Consider the following 21,291-nt stretch of genomic DNA (forward strand, 5'->3'; position numbering starts at 1 on the left):
GTATTTCTGACACAAAACGGAGATTATTTTCATCATTTACCATAAATGCTTTGTTGATCTTGATTGAGAACAGCCAAAAACTCGTGAGCTGTTTTACCATACTCTATTTCCTTCCAGTGTGGTTGAGAATCCTAATATTTTAAATGGCAGTGATATTTGCAGATGATTGCAATAGAAAACACACCTACCACTGTGCGTAGCATGCGTGACTATTTAGAATGATAAAAGACAAAATGAAAACACCCAAAGACTCTCATCTTTAAATTTGTTAAAACAACAACGAATACTTAGGAAAAGTGCCAGAGGAAGCCAATTTTGGCAGTCGTATAGGACGATACGTGGAAGAGGCAGACAATGTCCTTTTATTTAATTTAGTCTCCCATTTGGAACTATAGAAGCTACATTTTAGTCAGTAATTAATATAAGGCTTTAAGTTTCTTAAAATTGATTATTAGTTGGTATCTATTTGACCTCTTTATATAACAAACTTATGCTTGTGAAAAGACAATAACAAAAATTTCATGAGTTGTTAATATTATATGGTAATGGATTAGTTGTACATGATCATTGAACTTAATTCTTACTTTCCACTTGGTTACATGTCCCAGAGAAAAGATAGTACTCACTCTATCCTTCCTCATGTATTAATTGAGCAAGTAATAAAAGTATACTTCATTGGCTCTTCCAGTCTTCCAGCCCCAATTAACATGATTCAAAAGTACAGAGGAAAACAGATGAAGGAAATCTGCTTTTCCTTTACCATAGATATGATTTAAGCTTTGTGTCATTTTATTTTTTATTTTTTATTTTATTTTATTTATTTATTTTTTTTAGACAGAATTTCACTCTTGTTGCCCAGGCTGGAGTGCAGTTGTGCAATCTCAGCTTGCCACAACTTCCACCTCCCGGGTTCAAGCAATTCTCCTGCCTCAGCCTCCCAAGTAGCTGGAATTACAGGCATGCGCCACCATGCCCGGCTAATTTTTGTATTTTTAGTAGAGATGGGGCTTCTCCATGTTGGTCAGGCTGGTCTCAAACTCCTGAGCTCAGGTGATCCACCCGCCTTGGCCTCCTAAAGTGTTGGGATTACAGGCGTGAGCCATTGCGCCTGGCCTAAACTTTGTGTCTTTATATATATATGTGCGTGTATATATATGTGGGTATATATGTGTGTATATATGTGTGTGTGTGTATGTATGTGTATATATGTATGTATATATGTATATATGTGTATACATGTATATGTGTGTGTATGTGTGTGTGTGTGTGTGTGTGTATATATTTTTTTTTGAGATGGAGTCTTGCTCTGTTGCCCAGGCTGGACTGCAGTGGCCCAATCTCGGCTCACTGCAAGCTCTGCCTCCTGGGTTCACGCCAATAGGACCATTCTCTGTAATTAAGCACATAGAAGACAGATGCTAAATTACCTTTTGTTCTTCATATGCATCTTTCAGGCAAACATAATTTGTTACTGCTCTCATTGCTATTGGCAATTTTCCAATTGCCTTCAGATCAATAGGCTTTTTATGAGCAGTTATAATAAGTGTGTTCATCCACCAGTATGTTGCTTTTGACAGCAAATTCACAAATGGTTGAAGAAATCTCACTCCCAGATCCTGGAGGTCTTCAGGAGGCTTTACTTTCTGAGGATTCATGAAGAATACGTATCTCTGTGGCAAGAAAAATTCCACAGTTTAACAATTAGTCCAATTATTTTCCACATATTAAAAGTAAAATGTCAACCTTTTCTACATTTTCAATTGACCAAAATTTATATTTTAAAGCCTCCTTCCATCCCTTTCTGAAATATTCTTTGAGATACTTCCTTCTGTTGTGACTAGATTAACTAGTTAATGCCAGAATTTTGCATGTAATCCTCTTGGGGTCAATTCTGAAAGATCAGTTAACCTTTTAAAAGATAGTTTTTACTTAGAGTCAATGTTTCATGATATCCTATGATAGGGTCAACCAAATGAAGGTTTTTACATTATTTAGATATTAAAATGTGTTAACACCATTATTGAGTCTCTTGATCTATGGTTTCCTGATGTTAACTGACTACTCTCCACATTCATTGCAGCATATATCTTTCTACTCACTGATCAAGTTCAAAGTTCTCTGATAAAAAATGAGTACTGGAAAATCTATCTCTAGTATCTCATACAACATAACTGACAGTATTAAGTGGTGAAAAGTATAATCGATTTGCAATTACAAAACAGGTATGGGTCTTGACCATATTACTTAGGATATATACCCAAAGCTATCTCTACATGTTTCTTCACCAGTGAGATGGGCAAACTGGATTACACTGTTTTCTTTTCAGTTTTAAATTTCTGAGAATGCAATATTTTGCTTAACCCAGGGGTGCTTTGAGACCAATCATGGATGATTGAACTTTCTCCTCAAAACAATTTCTTCTGTAATATAAACTGAGCATAATATCTGACATATAGCAGGCATTTGATCAATCATGATTTGTGAATGAATAAATAGTTTCTAGGGTCACACTGAGATTTCTGAAACACTGATAGCCTGAATTTAGTGATTAGTTCAACTTTATTTTTATATTATAGAAATCAAATACATGTATTCATCCTTGTAAATACTAATGATTTCTGGCTAACTGTAATCTTTTATATTGGGGTCTTGAATCCAAATAACTAAACAAAAGCCATTAGCTACATACCCTGACTCGAATGACGTTGATCTCCACAGCCATCAAGAGCCCATTCAAGATGACCATCATGCCTGTGATGCAGAAACGCAGGTTTGATATGTCCAAACCAGACTGACAGTACTTAACCAATTTTATTGTTTTGGTAATAAAAGCCATTACCCAATACAGGAATAGGGCTGAAAAGAAAAAGACAAAAAGAGAAAGATGCAATCTTTTCTTAAACTTCACTAGCATTTGAATGTAATTATGACGCTTTTAAATAACAAAGGCAATTTTATGTACGATATTTCCACGTGGTTTTACTTGGTAAGAAAACAACATGTATGATTTAGTGTACTTCTGGAGTTTTGAATTGAAGGAGTAATAAGTTCAAAATGTTAAGTGCTTCCACCCTGACCATACACAATAGATGGGAGGATGTAAAGAGATATATAATAGGATAAACTAGACTCTTCAAAATGTACCTGTAAGTCTATAAATTTTAAAAAGCAGCTTTATCTTCTGGTCTTGTTTTCAAAGAGCCTTAATTATATGAATAATTCACAAGTTGGTATCTGTGTAACCGACTTTATAGGTGTGTTGCAAACCCAAGGATATGTTTCATGATATTACCCTGGAATTATCATGGAATTCATGTATCTATGTAATTGAGTTTATGCCTTACAGATTCTTATTCAAGTAATAAGTGACTTTTCTTAGTCAAATGGTTTAAAACACCACGCCCATTCACATAGCACAAAGAACAATGATCCTATAGAGCAAACTGAGAGGTCAAGTACTCGGATCAGAAAAGTGAGGATTACACTGCCACAGAACTACAACCAACATTTTGCAGCCGATATGAGATAGAAGCAGAGACTTTCCTAGAAATATTTTGGCAAGGATACAGTCTACTTTGCACTTTGAATAAATGTCAGTACAAATGAATATGGTCTAAGAAAGAAGAACTCTAAGACACATGTAAGACAATCCAGCTTGGACAACATTTATCAGAACCAGAAAAGTTGAGTGATCACTTCATTAGTGAAAAATACTGAACATTGGCATATGAACTCGATGTATATGTTCTTTTAGCTTAAATGTAGAGTCAGAATGGATTCATTAAAAAAAAAGACCAAATTATGTGCTATCTAAAGAGATTCACCTTAAGTATTAGAAAAAGTAGATTAAAAATAAGTAGATGGGAAAGATATACAATTAAAGCAATTAAGCATAAGAAACTTGGAGTGGTTATATTAATATAAAACAAAGCCGACTTCAAGACAATTATTATTGGAAATAAAAAAGACTTTTAATAATAATAAAAGGGTCCAGATTTTAGAAAGATACACTTAAAAATAGGCATATGACCAATGAAGATATAGAAGATATATTAGAACACCTCATACTATTTGATATTTATAAAACTATTTGAGATTTGGTACTCTAAAAATACTTCTAACATCTTCAGATTGTACCTTCTTATTAACTGAATATGGTGCTGGTATAAATTATATGTTTAGTCAGAAAACAAAGAGAAATGAATTTGAAATAACAGAAATCATATACAGTATATTTTCTGACCACAATAAAATTAAATTTAAAAAATCAAGAACAGTCAGACTATTGATTTTCTATTGCTACTTAACAAACTATAACAAACTGAGCAGCTTAAAACTGCACACATTTATGATCTCACAGTTTCTAGGATTCAGGACTTTGAGTCAGGGTCAATTGGGTTCTCTATTCCAGGCTCTCATGAGGCTGGGTTCTCTGCTCCAGGTTCTCACCAGGTTCTAGGTATTGACTGGGTCTGCTGGCTCAATAAAGACTCTACTGATTTGAGACCTTCCTCCATGCCATACGCTATTGGCTAGAACCCAGGCACAGGTCCTACTCACACTCAAGGCAACAGAGTCATAAAGGGCAGGAACATCAGGCACAGAGATAAGGAAGTAACCTTTGATCTTTTCATGCAGTAAGATATCTAAAAGTTTCTAAATATTTGGAAATTAAACAACACATTACTAATAATCCACATGTTAAAGAAGAAATCACTAAAGAAGTCAGATAATATTAAAATACATTAACTATAATAAAAGTACTACATATTTAAAATTCAAGAAGTACAACTAAAATAAGACTCAGAGGAAAATTTATAGCTTTACATATTCATTTTACAATATAAGGTTTGAAAATGCATATCGACCTTAGAAGCTCAGGAAAGAAAAAAAGGACCAAAAAAAGATGAAAACAATAGAGATGAATAGAAAGCAATAAAATAGAAAAATGAACAATTGATAAAATGAACAAACTCAATGTCATTCTTTGAAAAGACTAATACAATTGATAAGTCCCTAGCTAGACAGTTCAAGAAAAGAAGAACACAAAAACCAATACTAGGAATGAAAGAGGCACTATCCCTACATACCCTACATACTTTAAAAGGAGAATCAGGAAATATCATGAATAACATTGTGACAATGTATCCAAAAACTTACATGAAATGGAAAATTACTTAAAAATGTACCTTATGAAAACTAACATAAAAAGAAGTAGATACTCTGAAAAGTCTATATAGTCACTAAGGAAATTAGACAACATATTTACTAAATTATAATAAAATTTAGACCTAAAATTTTACTAGATATAAAAAAGTATTATATATAACACTTTGTCTAATACAGAAATAATTTTATAATTTTAAATCCTCCCTTAGTCCAAATCCCAGGTCCAGACGACTTCACTAGTGATTTCTATTCAACATTTAAGAAAGAGATAAAATTAACCTTATAAAAAGTCTTTTCAGAAAAATAGAAAACACTTTCCAACTCATTTTATGAAGGCAGTTTAATGCAGCATGTATAAGCCTGAAAAAAGGAATTACAAGAAAATAACAGATGAATATTCTTCATTGCATAGATGGAAAAAGCTTTAACAAATAAAATATAGTGATACCAAGCTGGCATAATATATTATGACTATGTGTGGTTCTTCCCAGAAATGCATTGCTACTTTATTTGAAAAATAGATCAATGCAATTTAGCACACTAACAGAAATACAATTTTCCTAATGAATATAGGAAAAAAACTTTAATGAAATTCAAGACCCATTCAAGACTTTAATCACACCCTGAGTAAACTTTAAATAAAAGAAAACTTACTAGGCAAATAAAGGTCCGCTATGAAAAACCTATAACTAACATTACAATTAATTATGAAAGACTGACCATTTTCCCCTAAAATCAGGAACCAGACAGGATTTCAGTCTTATGTCTATTTGGCATTTTACTGGACATCTTAGCTACGCAATATGACAAGAAAAAAAAGAAAAAAGAAGGCATAAAGAAGGTTGAAAAAAAATAGGTGTCTCTATTTGCAGATAGCATGTTTGTTTACACAGAAAATTTTAGGAAATGTACAAAGCAATAACTAAAAGTAATAAGTGAATTTCTAAGACTGCAAGATACAAAGTCAATATAGAAAATCATTTTATCTTATTTTATTCTTTATTTGTAGGTATATATTTATGGGTTACATGAAATGTTTTGATACAGGTATGCAATGAGTAATAATCACATCAGAGAAAATATGGCATTGATCATCTCAAGCATTTATCCTTTCTGTTAAAAATAATCCAATTGTACCCATTTAGTTCTTTTTAAATGTACAACTAAATTATTATTGACTGTAGTCACCCTGTTGTGCTATCAAATACTAGGTCTTATTCATTCTTCCTAATTTTTGTCTCCATTAAACATCCCCATTGGCTCCTCCCAGCACCCCGCTACCCTTCCAAGTCTCTGGTATCCATCTTTCTACTCTCTGTCCCCATGAGTTCAATTGTTTTGATTTTTTGCTCCCACAAATAAGTGAAAATATGAGATGTCTGTCTTTCTGTACCTGTCTTATTTCACTTAAACAATGACCTCAAGTTCCATCCATGTGGTTACAAATGACAGAATCTTATTCATATTTTATGGCTAAATAGTACTCCATTGTGGTATATGTATCACAGTTTCTTTATCCATTCGTCTGTTTATGGACACTTAGGTTGCTTCAAAATCTTAGCTATTGTGAACAGTGTTGCAATAAACATGGGAGTGCAGATATCTATTCAATATACTGATTTCCTTTCTTTTGGGTATGTATCTAGGAGTGGGGTTGCTGAATTTTATGGTGGCTCAACTTTTTGTTTTTTAAGGAACCTCCAAACTGTTCTTCATAGTGGTTGTACTAATTTACGTTTTCACCAATAGTGTACAAGGATTTTCTTTTCTCCTCATTCTTGCCAGCGTTACTTATTGCCTGACTTTTGTATACAAGCCATTTTAACTGGAGTGAGATGATATTTCATTGTAGTTTTGATATACATTTCTCCAATGGTCAGTGATATTGAGTACCTTTTCATATACCTGTTTGCCATTTGTATGTCTTCTTTTGACAAATATCTATTCAGATATTTTGCCCATTTTTTATTGGATTGTTAGTTTTTGTTCCTATAGAGTTGTTTGAGCTCCTTATATATTCTGTTCATTAATCCCTTGTCAGACAGGCAGTTTGCAAATATTTTCTCCCATTCTGTAGATTGTCTCTTCACTTTGTTGACTTCTCCCTTTGCTGTGCAGAAACTTTTTAACTTGATGCGATCCCATTTGTTCATTCTTGCTTTGGTTGACCGTGCTTGAGGGGTATTGCTCAAGAAATCTTTGCCCAGTCCAATGTCCTAGAGAGTTTCCTAATATTTTCTTGTAGTAGTTTCGTAGTTTGAGGTTTTAGATTTAAGTCTTTAATCTATTTTGATTTTGGTTTTGTACGTGGTGAGAGACAAGGGTCTAGTTGCGTTCTTCTGCATATGGATATCCAGTTTTTCCAGAACCATTTACTGAAGCGACTGTCCTTTCTCCAGTGTATGTTCTTAGTGCTTTTTAAAAAATAACTTCACGATAGACGTATGGATTTATCTCTGGATTCTATATTCTGTTCCATTTCTCTATGTGTCTGTTTTTATGCCAGTACGATGCCATTTTGATTACTACTTCTCTGTAGTATGAAATCAGGTAATGTGATTCCTCCATTTTTGTACTATTTGCTTAGGATAGCTTTGACTATTCTAGGTCTTTTGTGGCTGCCTATAAATTTTAGAACTGTTTTTTCTATTTCTGTGAAAAATGTCGTTGGTATTTTGACAGGGATTGCATTAAATCTGTAGATTGTTTTGAGCAGTAAGGGCATTTTAACAGTGCCATTTGTATGTCTTCTTTTGACAAATGTCTATTCAGATCTTTTGCCCCTTTTTTGTTGGATTATTAGTTTTTTTCCTATAGAGTTATTTGCATCCTATAGAGTTGTTTTACTCAATATTTAATTGCATTTCACATAAAGGAAGAAACAATTGAAAAATGAAATATGAAATAAATTTCACATGCAATAAAAGAAGGAAAACAAAGAAAAATACTTGAAATAAAGTTAACAAAACATGAAAGACCTCTACACTGAAAACTACAAAACATTGCAAAGGGAAACAAAAGACCTAATAAATGAAGAAGACATTGTGAAACCCAATAGTGTGAAGATGCCAATTATCTCCCAAATTGTTTTATAAATTCGATGCAATCCCCATAATGGTCCCATAATGCCTTTTTTTTTTTTTTTTTTTGGAGAAATTGTAAACCTGATTCTAAACTGTATATAGAAATCCAAAATAACTAGAATAGCCAAAGCAAACTTCAGAGAAAAACAAAGAAAATGCTGTATGACTTATAATTTATGACTTCAAGAACTCCAAAGCAAGAGAAAACGTTGGTGGCATAAAAATTTATGAATACATCAAAGAAACAGTAAATAGAGTCAAAATAGATTAAACAGTCATTTGATTTAATTTTTTTTACAGAAGTGCCAATGCAATCTTGTGAGAAACGGAAAGTCTATCCCACAAATGGTGCTAGAACACATTGATAATCACTTGGAAAAAAAAAAAGAAGAACTTTGACATCTACCTTACACCATACACACAATTAATTTAAAATGAATCATAGTCCTAAAAATAAAAATGGAAACCATAAAACATCTAAAAGCAAACAGGAGAATAGGAGGAAAACATATTTAGAGGCAAGACAAAGATGTCTTAAGACACAGAAAGCAGTAACTAAGGACTAGAAGAAATGATGAATTATACTATATCAAAGTTAAAAATCTTCTGCTCATTAAAAGACCCTATTAAATAAATGAATATGTATGCCACAGACTAGAAGGAAAACATTCTCAAAACATGTAACTGATGACTTACTAATATCTAGTATGTGCAAAATATTCCTACAACTCAATAATAAAAGTGCAACCCAATGAAACATGGGCAAAAGATACGAATAGCCACATCCCAAAGATAAAAGATGGCCAATAAACTCATCAAAAAGTGTTCAACATAATTAGCCATCAGATAAATGCAAATTAAAACCACAATGTGTTACCAATAAACACCCACTAGCATGACTAAATTAGAAAGACCAAGATCACCAAATGATGAACATGTGGAACTGGAACTCCTACACCTTGTTAGTGAGTATAAAAAAACGATACAACCATTTTGGGGAAAGATGTCAGTTTCTTAAAATACGAAGATTTACCCACTTATCCTATGACCCACAGATTTCACTCTTAGGTATTTAACCTAAGAGAAACAAATGCATATAGCCACAAAATGGTCGTTAAGAATGTTGATAGCAGCTTTTATTCTCATGATGGCTAAAACCTGGAAATAGTACAGATGTCTATCAACAAGGGATTGAAAAACTATGATATAGTTATACAATGAAATAAAGCAATTATAAGAACAAAATATTGGTCTATGCTACATCACTGATGAGCATCAAAAAATCATGCTTAGAAAAAGAAGCCTTACTTAAAAGTCTATACTGTGTCATTCAATTTATATGAAGTTCGAGAACAGGCAAACCTAATCCATGGTGGGGGTAAAAATCGGAACAGATATTGCCTCTGTAAAGGTGAAATTGAGTATAAGAAAATTTGCATGGATGATAGTTATGTCATGATAGGGTTATATAGGTACATGCATTTAGCAAATTAAGATCGCTGTGTTTCATGTATATGAATTTTGTCTCACAAAAAGATATGCATGAAGCGTTCAGAGGTAAAGTATACTAATGTCTACAACTTACCTTAAAATGCCTCAAAACTAAGATGGAAAGAGGTATGAATAGAAGGATGAAAAGATGTAGATATGTGATAAAACAAAGAGAACAAATGTAATTTGAAGAATTCAGGTGTTGGGTAAGTGGGAATTCACATGATTCTTTCTGTACATTTGGTGATTTTCATAATGAAATGTTGAGACAAAATTACTAGCTTTGTGGTCTTAAAATCAGAAACTTTCCTAGGTTCAAATTTTTCTCTGTTAAAATAACAAGTAATATTATACTTTATCTCCATGTCCTTCCAGCAATATGATCAAATTGTGCTGTCTTGCATCTACATAACAATAATAGGCCTCTTCCGATTGCATTTCCTTCAAAACATTATTAATACCTAAGTTCCTTTCTAGTAATAACATTTTTTATTACCATCTACTTTTCAAAAATGTATATTTAGCTTATTAAATTATCAATTTTGTCAGAAGGTGGAGCAAGATGGCCGAATAGGAACAGCTTCAGTCTCCATCTCCCAGCGCGAGCGACACAGAAGACCGGCGATTTCTGCATTTTCAACTGAGGTACTGGGGTCATCTCACTCGGGAGTGCCGGACAATCGGTGCTGGTCAGCTGCTGCAGCCCGACCAGCGAGAGCTGAAGCAGGGCGAGGCATCGCCTCACCTGGGAAGCGCGAGGGGGAAGGGACTCCCTTTTCCTAGCCAGGGGAACTGAGACACACAACACCTGGAAAATCGGGTAACTCCCACCCCAATACTGCGCTGTAACACCGGCACACCGGAGATTGTATCCCACACCTGGCCGGGAGGGTCCCACGCCCACGGAGCCTCTCTCCTTGCTAACACAGCAGTCTGCCGCAATCTAACCGCAAGGCAGCAGCGAGGCTGGGGGAGGGGCGCCTGCCATCGCTGAGGCTTAAGTAGGTAACTAAAGCCGCTGGGAAGCTGGAACTGGGTGGAGCTCACAGCAGCTCAAGGAAACCTGCCTGTCTCTGTAGACTGCGCCTCTGGGGACAGGGCTCAGCTAAAGGAGTAGAAGCCTGTGAAACGCGAACGACTCTGTCTGACAGCTTTGAAGAGAGCAGTGGATCTCCCAACACGGAGGTTGAGATCTGAGAAGGGGCAGTCTGCCTGCTCAAGTGGGTCACTGACCCCTGAGTAGCCTAACTGGGAGACATCCCCCACTAGGGGCAGTCTGACACCCCACACCTCACAGGGTGGAGTACACCCCTGAGAGGAAGCTTCCAAAGCAAGAATCAGACAGGTGCACTCGCTGTTCAGCAATATTCTATCTTCTGCAACCTCTGCTGCTGATACCCAGGCAAACAGGGTCTGGAGTGGACCTCAAGCAATCTCCAACAGACCTATAGCTGAGGGTCCTGACAGTCAGAAGGAAAACTATCAAACAGGAAGGACACCTATATCAAAACCCCATCAGTACGTCACCATCATCAAAGACCAGTGACAGATAAAACCACAAAGATGGGGAAAAAGCAGGGCAGAAAAGCTGGAAATTCAAAAAATAAGAGCGCATCTCCTCCTGCAAAGGAGCACAGCCCATCGCCAGCAACGGATCAAAGCTGGTCAGAGAATGATTTTGATGAGATGAGAGAAGAAGGCTTCAGTCCATCAAACCTCTCAGAGCTAAAGGAGGAATTACGTACCCAGCGCAAAGAAACTAAAAATCTTGAAAAAAAAGTGGAAGAATTGACAGCTAGACTAATTAATGCAGAGAAGGTCATAAACGAAATGACAGAGATGAAAACCATGACACGAGAAATACGTGACAAATGCACGAGCTTCAGTAACCGACTCGATCAACTGGAAGAAAGAGTATCAGCGATTGAGGATCAAATGAATGAAATGAAGCGAGAAGAGAAACCAAAAGAAAAAAGAAGAAAAAGAAATGAACAAAGCCTGCAAGAAGTATGGGATTATGTCAAAAGACCAAATCTACGTCTGATTGGGGTGCCTGAAAGTGAGGGGGAAAATGGAACCAAATTGGAAAACACTCTACAGGATATCATCCAGGAGAACTTCCCCAACCTAGCAGGCCAGGCCAACATTCAAATTCAGGAAATACAGAGAACGCCACAAAGATACTCCTCCAGAAGAGCAACTCCAAGACACATAATTGCCAGATTCACCAAAGTTGAAATGAAGGAAAAAATCTTAAGGGCAGCCAGAGAGAAAGGTCGGGTTACCCACAAAGGGAAGCCCATCAGACTGACAGCAGATCTCTCGGCAGAAACTCTACAAGCCAGAAGAGAGTGGGGGCCAATATTCAACGTTCTTAAAGAAAAGAATTTTAAACCCAGAATTTCATATCCAGCCAAACTAAGTTTCATAAGTGAAGGAGAAATAAAATTCTTTACAGATAAGCAAATGCTTAGAGATTTTGTCACCACCAGGCCTGCCTTACAAGAGACCCTGAAGGAAGCCCTAAACATGGAAAGGAACAACCGGTACCAGCCACTGCAAAAACATGCCAAAATGTAAAGACCATCGAGCCTAGGAAGAAACTGCATCAACTAATGAGCAAAATAACCAGTTAATATCATAATGGCAGGATCAAGTTCACACATAACAATATTAACCTTAAATGTAAATGGACTAAATGCTCCAATTAAAAGACACAGACTGGCAAACTGGATAAAGAGTCAAGACCCATCAGTCTGCTGTCTTCAGGAGACCCATCTCACATGCAGAGACATACATAGGCTCAAAATAAAAGGATGGAGGAAGATCTACCAAGCAAATGGAGAACAAAAAAAAGCAGGGGTTGCAATCCTAGTCTCTGATAAAACAGACTTTAAACCATCAAAGATCAAAAGAGACAAAGAAGGCCATTATATAATGGTAAAGGGATCAATCCAACAGGAAGAGCTAACTATCCTAAATATATATGCACCCACTACAGGAGCACCCAGATTCATAAAGCAAGTCCTTAGAGACTTACAAAGAGACTTAGACTCCCATACAATAATAATGGGAGACTTCAACACTCCACTGTCAACATTAGACAGATCAACGAGACAGAAAGTTAACAAGGATATCCAGGAATTGAACTCATCTCTGCACCAAGCGGACCTAATAGACATCTATAGAACTCTCCACCCCAAGTCAACAGAATATACATTCTTCTCAGCACCACATCACACTTATTCCAAAATTGACCACATAATTGGAAGTAAAGCACTCCTCAGCAAATGTAAAAGAACAGAAATTATAACAAACTGTCTCTCTGACCACAGTGCAATCAAACTAGAACTCAGGACTAAGAAATTCAATCAAAACCGCTCAACTACATGGAAACTGAACAACCTGCTCCTGAATGACTACTGGGTACATAACGAAATGAAAGCAGAAATAAAGATGTTCTTTGAATCCAATGAGAACAAAGATACAACATACCAGAATCTCTGGGACACATTTAAAGCAGTATGTAGAGGGAAATTTATAGCACTAAGTGCCCACAAGAGAAAGCAGGAAAGATCTAAAATTGATACTCTAACATCACAATTAAAAGAAATAGAGAGGCAAGAGCAAACACATTCAAAAGCTAGCAGAAAGCAAGAAATAACTAAGATCAGAGCAGAACTGAAGGAGATAGAGACACAAAAAACCCTCCAAAAAATCCATGAATCCAGGAGTTGGTTTTTTGAAAAGATCAACAAAATTGACAGACCGCTAGCAAGATTAATAAAGAAGAAAAGAGAGAGGAATCAAATAGACGCAATAAAAAATGATAAAGGGGATATCGCCACCGACCCCACAGAAATACAAACTACCATCAGAGAATACTATAAACACCTCTACGCAAATCAACTAGAAAATCTAGAAGAAATGGATAATTTCCTGGACACGTACACTCTTCCAAGACTAAACCAGGAAGAAGTTGAATCCCTGAATAGACCAATAGCAGCCTCTGAAATTGAGGCAACAATTAATAGCCTGCCCACCAAAAAAAGCCCAGGACCAGATGGATTCACAGCTGAATTCTACCAGAGGTACAAGGAGGAGCTGGTACCATTCCTTCTGAAACTATTCCAATCAATAGAAAAAGAGGGAATCCTCCCTAACTCATTTTATGAGGCCAGCATCATCCTGATACCAAAGCCTGGCAGAGACACAACAAAAAAAGAGAATTTTAGACCAATCTCCCTGATGAACATCGATGCAAAAATTCTCAATAAAATACTGGCAAACCGGATTCAGCAGCACATCAAAAAGCTTATCCACCATGATCAAGTGGGCTTCATCCCTGGGATGCAAGGCTGGTTCAACATTCGCAAATCAATCAACGTAATCCAGCATATCAACAGAACCAAAGACAAGAACCACATGATTATCTCAATAGATGCAGAAAAGGCTTTTGACAAAATTCAACAGCCCTTCATGCTAAAAACGCTCAACAAATTCGGTATTGATGGAACGTACCTCAAAATAATAAGAGCTATTTATGCCAAACCCACAGCTAATATCATACTGAATGGGCAAAAACTGGAAAAGTTCCCTTTGAAAACTGGCACAAGACAGGGATGCCCTCTCTCACCACTCCTATTCAACATAGTGTTGGAAGTTCTGGCTAGGGCAATCAGGCAAGAGAAAGAAATCAAGGGTATTCAGTTAGGAAAAGAGGAAGTCAAATTGTCCCTGTTTGCAGATGACATGATTGTGTATTTAGAAAACCCCATCGTCTCAGCCCAAAATCTTCTTAAGCTGATAAGCAACTTCAGCAAAGTCTCAGGATACAAAATTAATGTGCAAAAATCACAAGCATTCTTATACACCAGTAACAGACAAGCAGAGAGCCAAATCAGGAATGAACTTCCATTCACAATTGCTTCAAAGAGAATAAAATACCTAGGAATCCAACTTACAAGGGATGTAAAGGACCTCTTCAAGGAGAACTACAAACCACTGCTCAGTGAAATCAAAGAGGACACAAACAAATGGAAGAACATACCATGCTCATGGATAGGCAGAATCAATATTGTGAAAATGGCCATACTGCCCAAGGTTATTTATAGATTCAATGCCATCCCCATCAAGCTACCAATGAGTTTCTTCACCGAATTGGAAAAAACTGCTTTAAAGTTCATATGGAACCAAAAAAGAGCCCGTATTTTCAAGACAATCCTAAGTCAAAAGGACAAAGCCGGAGGCGTCACGCTACCTGACTTCAAACTATACTACAAGGCTACAGTAACCAAAACAGCATGGTACTGGTACCAAAACAGAGATATAGACCAATGGAACAGAACAGAGCCTTCAGAAATAATGCCACACATCTACAACCATCTGATATTTGACAAACCTGACAAAAACAAGAAATGGGGAAAGGATTCCCTATTTAATAAATGGTGCTGGGAAAATTGGCTAGCCATAAGTAGAAAGCTGAAACTGGATCCTTTCCTTACTCCTTATACGAAGATTAATTCAAGATGGATTAGAGACTTAAATGTTAGACCTAATACCATCAAAACCCTAGAAGAAAATCTAGGTAGTACCATTCAGGACATAGGCATGGGCAAGGACTTCATGTCTAAAACACCAAAAGCAATGGCAGCAAAAGCCAAAATTGACAAATGGGATCTCATTAAACTAAAGAGCTTCTGCACAGCAAAAGAAACTACCATCAGAGTGAACAGGCAACCTACAGAATGGGAGAAAATTTTTGCAATCTACTCATCTGACAAAGGGCTAATTTCCAGAATCTACAAAGAACTCAAACAAATATACAAGAAAAAAACAAACAACCCCATCCAAAAGTGGGGAAAGGATATGAACAGACATTTCTCAAAAGAAGACATTCATACAGCCAACAGACACATGAAAAAATGCTCATCATCACTGGCCATCAGAGAAATGCAAATCAAAACCACAATGAGATACCATCTCACACCAGTTAGAATGGCAATCATTAAAAAATCAGGAAACAATAGGTGTTGGAGAGGATGTGGAGAAATAGGAACACTTTTACACTGTTGGTGGGATTGTAAACTAGTTCAACCATTATGGAAAACAGTATGGCGATTCCTCAAGGATCTAGAACTAGATGTACCATATGACCCAGCCATCCCACTACTGGGTATATACCCAAAGGATTATAAATTATGCTACTACAAAGACACATGCACACGTATGTTTATTGCGGCACTATTCACAATAGCAAAGACTTGGAATCAACCCAAATGTCCATCAGTGACAGACTGGATTAAGAAAATGTGGCACATATACACCATGGAATACTATGCAGCCATAAAAAAGGATGAGTTTGCGTCCTTTGTAGGGACATGGATGCAGCTGGAAACCATCATTCTTAGCAAACTATCACAAGAAGAGAAAACCAAACACCGCATGTTCTCACTCATAGGTGGGAACTGAACAATGAGCTCACTTGGACTCGGGAAGGGGAACATCACACACTGGGGCCTATCATGGGGAGGGGGGAGGGGGGAGGGATTGCATTGGGGAGTTATACCTGATATAAATGATGAATTGATGGGTGCTGACGAGTTGATGGGTGCAGCACACCAACATGGCACATGTATACATATGTAACCTGCACGTTATGCACATGTACCCTAGAATTTAAAGTATAATAAAAAAATAATAATAAATAAATAAATAAATTATCAATTTTATTTATTTTTTGCAGCTACCTGTTAGAAATTTCTTTTTTTTTTTTTTTTTTTTGGCATTTTCAGACTTCTGCAATAGTGTCTGCCTCCCATTTTGTACAAAAGACCTTTCTATTAAGATAATTCAAAATTTGACAGCCTTTAAATTAATATGTAACCCTCTGTACCTTTTTTATTAGATTGCCTTTAACAATCGTATAATGTGACACAACATAGAATAATCAGTATTTTTCATGCATCCATTTTCAATTTTAGTGTACTCAGGATGAATGAATAAAATACTGTGTGTGTGTTTTCATTATTTCTTCTCCTAATTTCTATATCATTCGTCAACATCATTTTCATTGTACAACAATCAAATAAAATCAGAAACAGTAAGCATCATTCACACAAACACATAATTCAAACTACAATTTCAGGAGGTTCGTAGCCCATCTATGATCCTTGTTCCATATCTTTATCTCTTTAAGAAAGAAAGTATACTCCAAGGAATATAGTGACAGGTCAGAGTATTGAACATAACTAATATAGATGAGTTACATAATTTTGACCCAAGGCAAAAATAAAATTAGGAATATTTTAGATAGCCTTTGATTTCCAGAGAACAAGGAGGCAAGAGAGGCAAATAAAACAATTGTAGTCACAATGCAGGTGTGAAAGGCTATGATTTAAAGGCAGCTGCTCCTCAGGACAGCATACTCTTCATTATGCTATGACACATAGTCTGCTACATAGTAATTCTAGGGAAGTGTGGCATTCCCACAGCATCAGTGAAAGGCTTGAACCTTGGGAAAATGTCCTTGGACTCCAAGCCAGAGGCAGAAACACCTGGAACTAGAGGAGGGCAACATGGTGCAGCAGCTCCTCACAAGAGCTCTGATTCTTTTTTTTTTTTAGAATAATTTTATTTTATTATTTTATTTTTAAATAAATAGTTTGTTTTTCTTTAGAATATTGACACTGTTTAATCTTTCTCAATGTTCATTCATATGTAGAATGAGGAGATTGGATTAAATATGTGCTTATCTAACTAGTGACACAAATAATACTGTTTTAATGAGTACTTTATAAAAATTGTGAGGTCAGACCACTCTGTGAATGGTTGCATGTAATATAGGATTTTGGCACATATAGGTTCATGAAAGTCCTTCAGTAGAAAAACCTGCTGTTTATCTGTTTCCCAAATTTACTTATGTCTGCTCACTTATATATATATTTTTGGATAACACATATGACATTATTATCTGGGGACATATATACCTTGAGGGCTAAACTTTGGGAAATAATGAACCATAATTTTTCTAGTTCTAAAACTTTTATAATGAATTAAGGATTTACAAGGTTCAGTAATTAGTCTGTTATACACAGAAACATATTCAACAGGACAGAATCATTAAATCCAGCCTACTATGATAAATCTGAGAATTACATCAAGAAAATAATATAGACTTTGACAAACAAACCAAAATTTCCAAAATTAACTAGCACTAACAGGTCAAGAAATCAAGAAGCCACACTTGGAACAACCAGGTCACACTGACTGGAAGCTTCATACGCAAATGTAAAAACAAGACAACCCATGATTAAATGAAAGTAAATTTCTCTATTACATATTCTTTTTTTTTTTTTTTTTTGAGACGGAATCTCGCTCTGTGGCCCAGGCTGGAGCGCGTTCATTTTGGCCCACTTTCATGATTACGGTTATCCCCTTAAGAAAAATAACTAGAAATAGAATAGAGGGACCAAATGCACATTTACAATTTTGGTATTTAGAACCAGAAATGACAAGTAAAAATCACCACATTTTAATCTTAGAAGACTTTAAAAAAAATAAAAAGAACTGGCCACTCTTAACTTTCATGAATAAATAAAACAGCCACTCTTTTAAAATTAATGTTTGAAACCAAAACATGAAAAATAGGAGTACATAATTAGAAATAGTTATTCTGTGTAATTCTATGTAAAGCAATGTCTTAACAATAGAAAAAATGAGAGAACAAATGATCAAATTGAGGTGTTTTTATTGTAGCAAGTCTTGCCAATTAAACTAACCAAACTTTTTAATTTAAATGTCTAACTACACAATTAAATTAATAGATTTTCCAGCACAATTGTCTGACAGTTTGATGAGTTATTATAGAATGTTGAACTAAATTGAGTGATTGTAAATCTCTTATATAGAGGACCTGTGAACTAGTACTAATTTAATCCCTTCTATGCAGTTCTCCTTTCTTCTCATTTCTTCTTAGAATATATAGAGTAATTTGGCCGGGCGCGGTGGCTCAAGCCTGTAATCCCAGCACTTTGGGAGGTCCAGATGGGCGGATCACGAGGTCAGGATATCGAGACCATCCTGGCTAACACGGTGAAAGCCCATCTCTACTAAAAAATACAAAAAACTAGCCGGGCAAGGTGGTGGGCGCCTGTAATCCCAGTTACTCGGGAGGCTGAGGCAGGAGAATGGCGTGAACCCGGGAGGCGGAGCTTGCAGTGAGCTGAGATCTGGCCACTGCACACGGCACTCCAGCCTGAGCTCTGATTCTCAAAATACAACTTCTGCAAGCCAGAAGGCCAGCACATTCCCTCCACTTTCTTTCTCCGCTACATACAGACACACCACAGAGAGTGTTTATTGCAGAAGAAATGACCTGGGGGTATGGAATTTTCACAGCCTAGAGCAACTCAGCTTATCTTCAACCCCACGTTTACTGGGCAGCTACAGGAGAATTAATCACTGTGGTTTTCCCATACTTTCTACTCCCCACACACTCTGATAGTATTTACTCTGAGGAAAAAGAAAAACAACGCTTTAGAGGGAAAAAAACAGCTCTTTAACGAGAAACAACAAAAGTGATCATACTTACCTAAAAGTAATTTAGGAAAATTTGATGTTTCGATATTATGATAATATACTATTGATGTTGTAGTGGCAACGAATCCCATCACGGCCGGCATAAAGAGGTGGAGGTGCCTTGATTCCCGTCGCCTACAAAGAACAGTACAAAGTCAATGCCTAAAGCTGATGGTTCCAGGTAACTTCCCATTTTTTTCCCAATTTTTTCATAAGAACTCTCTCTTAGCAATAAGATGTTTAAAATACAGAATGCAATAGTAGTTTCCAAGATAATACATAAGGGAAGAATATATTGAAAGACATAGTTCTGTGGAAAGGTTTTATCTTAACATGAAGGGTCAAGTAAACAACCAAACTATACCTTAAAATGCTTACAACAAAAGCAAATATATAACTACTCCTATACTGTAGGGCAGAGCTGCTGAAATACTTTAACAACTAAAGCAAGTGAAAACAGTTGACTCAATCCGAACTCCAATGTGTGTGAAAAGTGTGTTTGTTCCTTTGACAGCTCCCAACTTCATAGTCTTCAGTGATTTCTCCATTCTCATTAATTCACTCGATGCATCTGTGATTGCTGATCCAGATACTGTATTAGGTTCTTGGATGCAACAATGAAGGAAACAAGATGTAACATCTGTAGTCAAAGAAAAAATCTAGTATATTGAGGATACCAATAGCAAATAGGAAATTACAACACAGCTGAAGGGACAGTGTGAAAACACAGAGTGCACGTCTGGGACAGAGAAAGCTTTGAGAAGGAAGTGACTTCCAAACTGACACTTTCAGAATGAGGAATGGCTACTCAGAGGAAGAAAAGAGGAAGACAGTTCCAGGCAGAGGGGCCAGTGTGTTCAAGGGTATTACAAGCAATTCAGCATGACTGCAAGGAGAATAGACTTCACTCTGAAGGCAACAGAGATCACCAGGCGAACCGGCGGTTCTAGACCAGATGAGTATAGTGGACAGCCCTCAACTCCGCTGGCATTAATAATGCCACAGAGTGAAACATTTTGCTTTTCTCAAATTACTTGAAGATATTAGTACATCAATGGTATAGAGAAGAGAGTGACTATATCACTTTCTCTGGGGGAAAGGAGAACACTGAGAAGGTCATTCCAGGAGAGGCATGGTTGACAATGGGAACTGAAATAGGAAAAAGAATCCACTGGTCAGGAAAAGGGTCATTTCAAAAAAGGAACAGAATGGGCAAGTACACAGAAGCATGAAACAATTCAACATGTTCAAAATTCCAAGTAGTTTAATATTCTTGAAACGGAACGTGTAAGATAGAATGCATCATGGAAGGCTTTGTATGCCATGGTAAGAGGCTGGCATCTCAACCCATGGAAAACTGAAACACTTGAATAGGTAAGTGGTATAATCAGATGTGTTTTAAATGGATAGCTCCAGCAATCATGTGGATAAGAAAGTTGGTTGATAATACATGAGTTTGTAGCAGAGGGAGTGAAATGGAAGGAAGAAAAGCAGTTAGGAAGCTATGGGTATAAAGTTGTGTGACAGATGATAAAGGTTTGACTTCAGCTTTGGCAGCAGTAACATGGAGGAAATGATACATCTGGAAAAAGATTGATTGTTAAAATGGGCAGGAGTTTACCAGCATTAGGGTATGAGGGTGATGGCAGTAGAGAAGTAGAAGATAATTCCTAGGGTGTCTGTGTGGATGGCTGTGTGACCAAATAAGATTTTAAGAGGATGAGCAGATTGGAAAGAGGAACTAATAAGTTTCACTAGACATTTATGGATTGTGAAGGTGTCTAATAAGGAGGAAAATGGAATTGTAAGTGTCTGTAGAGATTTGGAACATGATCAGTGATATAATTTGGAATCATTAATAGAGACATGGTAATAAAAATGTGAGAGTAGTAGGGTAGCACTTAAAAACCACCTACCATCTCCTGTAAATAGATCAAAATCATCAGAGGAAAAAATAGATAACAATTTT

The 21,291-nt window shown here is 36.3% G+C and overlaps 1 protein-coding gene across 1 annotated transcript in view; it reads right to left on the reverse strand.

Annotated features, from left to right (window-relative positions):
- ABCC9 (ATP binding cassette subfamily C member 9) overlaps positions 1–21,291 on the reverse strand; it is a 141,681-nt gene that overhangs the window by 111,980 nt on the left and 8,410 nt on the right. The window contains exons 4-6 of the mRNA XM_023208931.1: positions 19,336–19,457; positions 2,690–2,856; positions 1,428–1,670 (exon numbers count right to left, since the gene is read on the reverse strand). Of these exons, the coding sequence (XP_023064699.1) occupies positions 1,428–1,670; positions 2,690–2,856; positions 19,336–19,457 (532 nt within the window). The remainder of the gene's footprint in view (positions 1–1,427; positions 1,671–2,689; positions 2,857–19,335; positions 19,458–21,291) is intronic.

This window comes from Piliocolobus tephrosceles, chromosome 10, assembly GCF_002776525.5.
Source record: "Piliocolobus tephrosceles isolate RC106 chromosome 10, ASM277652v3, whole genome shotgun sequence".
NCBI lineage: Eukaryota > Metazoa > Chordata > Mammalia > Primates > Cercopithecidae > Piliocolobus > Piliocolobus tephrosceles.